General features: G+C 57.0%; 1 protein-coding gene across 2 annotated transcripts in view; it reads left to right on the top strand.

The window, feature by feature from the left end:
* Window positions 1-5000, top strand: part of LOC135545724 (glutamine--fructose-6-phosphate aminotransferase [isomerizing] 2-like) — a 41288-nt gene that overhangs the window by 18417 nt on the left and 17871 nt on the right. For both annotated transcript variants that reach the window (XM_064973541.1, XM_064973540.1), the window contains exon 7: window positions 4565-4626. In XM_064973541.1, the coding sequence (XP_064829613.1) occupies window positions 4565-4626 (62 nt within the window). The remainder of the gene's footprint in view (window positions 1-4564; window positions 4627-5000) is intronic.

Raw genomic sequence — 5000 nt, 5'->3', positions numbered from 1 at the left:
CATCCCAGCCCCATCTCCCCACTCACTGGCTCATCTCAACCCCATCTCCCCTCTCCCCATCTCATCCCAGCCCCATCTCCACTCTCCCTGGCTCCTCTCAGCCCCATCTCCCCTCTCCCTGGCTCATCTCAGCCCAATCTCATCTCAGCCCCATCTCATCTCAGCCCCATTTCATCTCAGCCCCATCTCCACTCTCCCTGGCTCATCCCAGCCCCATCTCCAGTCTCCCTGGCTCATCTCAGCCCAATCTCATCTCAGCCCCATCTCATCTCAGCCCCATCTCCACTCTCACTGGCTCATCCCAGCCCCATCTCCTCTCTCCCTGGCTCATCTCAGCCCCATCTCCCCACTCACTGGCTCATCTCAACCCCATCTCCCCTCTCCCCATCTCATCCCAGCCCCATCTCCACTCTCCCTGGCTCCTCTCAGCCCCATCTCCCCTCTCCCTGGCTCATCTCAGCCCAATCTCATCTCAGCCCCATCTCATCTCAGCCCCATCTCATCTCAGCCCCATCTCCACTCTCCCTGGCTCATCCCAGCCCCATCTCCAGTCTCCCTGGCTCATCTCAGCCCAATCTCATCTCAGCCCCATCTCATCTCAGCCCCATCTCCACTCTCACTGGCTCATCCCAGCCCCATCTCCTCTCTCCCTGGCTCATCTCAGCCCCATCTCCCCTCTCCCTGGCTCATCCCAGCCCCATCTCCCCACTCACTGGCTCATCTCAACCCCATCTCCCCTCTCCCCATCTCATCCCAGCCCCATCTCCACTCTCCCTGGCTCCTCTCAGCCCCATCTCCCCTCTCCCTGGCTCATCTCAGCCCAATCTCATCTCAGCCCCATCTCATCTCAGCCCCATCTCATCTCAGCCCCATCTCCACTCTCCCTGGCTCATCCCAGCCCCATCTCCAGTCTCCCTGGCTCATCTCAGCCCAATCTCATCTCAGCCCCATCTCATCTCAGCCCCATCTTCACTCTCACTGGCTCATCCCAGCCCCATCTCCTCTCTCCCTGGCTCATCTCAGCCCCATCTCCCCTCTCCCTGGCTCATCCCAGCCCCATCTCCCCACTCACTGGCTCATCTCAACCCCATCTCCCCTCTCCCCATCTCATCCCAGCCCCATCTCCACTCTCCCTGGCTCCTCTCAGCCCCATCTCCCCTCTCCCTGGCTCATCTCAGCCACATCTCATCTCAGCCACATCTCATCTCAGCCCCATCTCATCTCAGCCCCATCTCATCTCAGCCCCATCTCATCTCAGCCCCATCTCATCTCAGCCCCATCTCCACTCTCCCTGGCTCATCTCAGCCTCATCTCCACTCTCCCTGGCTCATCTCAGTCCCATCTCCTCTCTCCCTGGCTCATCTCAGCCCCATCACCCCTCTCCCTGGCTCATCTCAGTCCCATCTCCTCTCTCCCTGGCTCATCTCAGCCTCATCTCCACTCTCCCTGGCTCATCTCAGCCCCATCTCCCCTCTCCCTGGCTCATCTCAGTCCCATCTCCTCTCTCCCTGGCTCATCTCAGCCCCATCTCCTCTCTCCCTGGCTCATCTCAGCCCCATCTCCTCTCAGCCCCATCTCCTCTCAGCCCCATCCCATCTCATCTCAGCCCCATTTCCACTCTCCCTGGCTCATCTCATCTCCATCTCCTCTCTCCCTGGCTCATCTCAGCCCCATCTCCTCTCTCCCTGGCTCATCTCAGCCCCATCTCCTCTCTCCCTGGCTCATCTCAGCCCCATCTCCTCTCTCCCTGGCTCATCTCAGCCCCATCTCCCCTCTCCCTGGCTCATCCCAGCCCCATCTCCCCACTCACTGGCTCATCTCAACCCCATCTCCCCTCTCCCCATCTCATCCCAGCCCCATCTCCACTCTCCCTGGCTCCTCTCAGCCCCATCTCCCCTCTCCCTGGCTCATCTCAGCCACATCTCATCTCAGCCCCATCTCATCTCAGCCCCATCTCCACTCTCCCTGGCTCATCTCAGCCCCATCTCCACTCTCCCTGGCTCATCTCAGCCCCATCTCCTCTCTCCCTGGCTCATCTCAGCCCCATCTCCTCTCAGCCCCATCTCATCTCAGCCCCATCTCATCTCAGCCCCATTTCCACTCTCCCTGGCTCATCTCAACTCCATCTCCCCTCTCACTGGCTCATCTCAGCCCCATCTCTTCTCTCCTTGGCTCATCTCAGCCCCATCTCCTCTCTCCCTGGCTCATCTCAGCCCCATCTCCTCTCTCCCTGGCTCATCTCAGCCCCATCTCCTCTCTCCCTGGCTCATCTCAGCCCCATCTCCCCTCTCCCTGGCTCATCTCAGCCCCATCTCATCTCAGCCCCATCTCCTCTCTCTATAGCTCATCTCAGCCCCATCTCCCCTCTCCCTGGCTCATCTCAGCCCCATCTACCCTCTCCCTGGCTCATCTCAGCCCCATCTCCTCTCTCCCTGGCTCATCTCAGCCCCATCTCCACTCTCCCTGGCTCATCTCAGCCCCATCTCCTCTCTCCCTGGCTCATCTCAGCCCCATCTCCTCTCTCCCTGGCTCATCTCAGCCCCATCTCCTCTCTCCCTGGCTCATCTCAGCCCCATCTCCTCTCTCCCTGGCTCATCTCAGCCCCATCTCCCCTCTCCCTGGCTCATCTCAGCCCCATCTCATCTCAGCCCCATCTCATCTCAGCCCCATCTCCACTCTCCCTGGCTCATCTCAGCCCCATCTCCCCTCTCCCTGGCTCATCTCAGGCCCATCTCCCCTCTCCCTGGCTCATCTCAGCCCCATCTCCACTCTCCCTGGCTCATCTCAGCCCCATCTCCTCTCTCCCTGGCTCATCTCAGCCCCATCTCCTCTCTCCCTGGCTCATCTCAGCCCCATCTCCCCTCTCCCTGGCTCATCTCAGCCCCATCTCATCTCAGCCCCATCTCATCTCAGCCCCATCTCCACTCTCCCTGGCTCATCTCAGCCCCATCTCCCCTCTCCCTGGCTCATCTCAGGCCCATCTCCCCTCTCCCTGGCTCATCTCAGCCCCATCTCCACTCTCCCTGGCTCATCTCAGCCCCATCTCCTCTCTCCCTGGCTCATCTCAGCCCCATCTCATCTCAGCCCCATCTCCTCTCTCTATGGCTCATCTCAGCCCCATCTCCCCTCTCCCTGGCTCATCTCAGCCCCATCTCATCTCAGCCCCATCTCATCTCAGCCCAATCTCCACTCTCCCTGGCTCATCTCAGCCCCATCTCATCTCAGCCCCATCTCATCTCAGCCCAATCTCCACTCTCCCTGGCTCATCTCAGCCCCATCTCCCCTCTCACTGGCTCATCTCAGCCCCATCTCCCCTCTCCCTGGCTCATCTCAGCCCCATCTCACCTCTCCCTGGCTCATCTCAGCCCCATCTCCTCTCTCCCTGGCTCATCTCAGCCCCATCTCATCTCAGCCCCATCTCCTCTCTCTATGGCTCATCTCAGCCCCATCTCCTCTCTCCCTGGCTCATCTCAGCCCCATCTCCCCTCTCCCTGGCTCATCTCAGCCCCATCTCCCCTCTCCCTGGCTCATCTCAGCCCCATCTCATCTCAGCCCCATCTCATCTCAGCCCCTTCTCCACTCTCCCTGGCTCATCTCAGCCCCATCTCCCCTCTCCCTGGCTCATCTCAGCCCCATCTCCTCTCTCACTGGCTCCCTGTAAAAGCTCTGAGAAGATCACAGAGGATCAAGAGTATCTTACAGCTTCACAGGGTTTGGGCTAATAGAAACCAGACCAGAGCAGACCCTTTACAGTCTAAAGACCACTGCCTCCCCTCTTTCTTCTACTATCCCTCCTCCTTCTCTCTCCACCCTCCTCCCTCCCTCTTCTCAATCTTTCCCCTCTTCCCCGTCCTCTCCACTCACTCCCCCCTCCTCTGCTCACCCCTCTCCTCTCTCCTCCTCCTCCTTCCCCTCCTCTCTATTCGGGGCAGCAGGGTAGCCTAGTGGTTAGAGCGTTGGACTAGTAACCGGAAGGTTGCAAGTTTAAACCCCCGAGCTGACAAGGTACAAATCTGTCGTTCTGCCCCTGAACAGGCAGTTAACCCACTGTTCCTAGGCCGTCATTGAAAATAAGAATTTGTTCTTAACTGACTTGCCTAGTTAAATAAAGGTAAAATAAAAAAATATTCCATCTCCCTCTCCTTCCCTTCCTCTCCTTCTCCCCTCTCCTTCCCTTCCTCTCCTTCTCCCCTCTCCTTCCCTTCCTCTCCTTCTCCCCTCTCATTCCCTTCCTTACATCTCCCTTCTATCTCCCCCCACTGCTTTTATGCAATAAGGGTCTTATTCCCCTTAGCTTCCCTAAACATCCCCCTCATCCCTCTCTCACATCCCCACTACTACCCCCACGAGGATCAATACAGGTTAAGAAGTCTATCCAAAAAGAGACAGGGAATTTCAATGTTGCTCACTGCTTGTCTGTTCGACTGAAACTGATGTCTACATTTTCCTCCCATGTATTTAGCATTTTTACAATTCCTTCTCATCTTCATCCTTCTTCTCCTTTTCATCTTCATCATCATCATGAACACTAACATATTCTCTCCTCTTTGTCATCCTGTTTTAGGAGGGGGCCTTCGCCCTGGTGTTCAAAAGCCATTATTTCCCCGGAGAGGCTGTAGCCACCAGGTCTGTATACATGTCCACTTCCTCACATGTCTCTCCCCGTCTGGTCTTGTCTGTGAGTCCTCCACACACTAACGTATGGAAACATGATCAAAAAAATTATCAAGACCCATTGGCATTGACTCATCATCTATTGCCACAATAAAGCAATAAAACTTGATTAGCCATATATTGGTCTTCAGATTGTGTCTCTGCCTACGTCTATTCCGTCTATTCCATGGGTCACGTTTGATGACAGGAAGTTGAAACAGTCAGGGTTTACAGGAAAGGGGTGGAAGTGTGAGGTGTGTGTGTGTGTGACTTTTAGATCCAGACAGTGGAGTTTGGTCCAGGTTCAGTCACTCCTTGCTGGGCCTCTCTACAGCTGGCTGCTGGCC

This window comes from Oncorhynchus masou, chromosome 9, assembly GCF_036934945.1.
Source record: "Oncorhynchus masou masou isolate Uvic2021 chromosome 9, UVic_Omas_1.1, whole genome shotgun sequence".
NCBI lineage: Eukaryota > Metazoa > Chordata > Actinopteri > Salmoniformes > Salmonidae > Oncorhynchus > Oncorhynchus masou.
The sequence above is the reverse complement of the archived record's forward strand: the minus strand, read 5'-3'. Positions and strand labels throughout refer to the sequence as shown.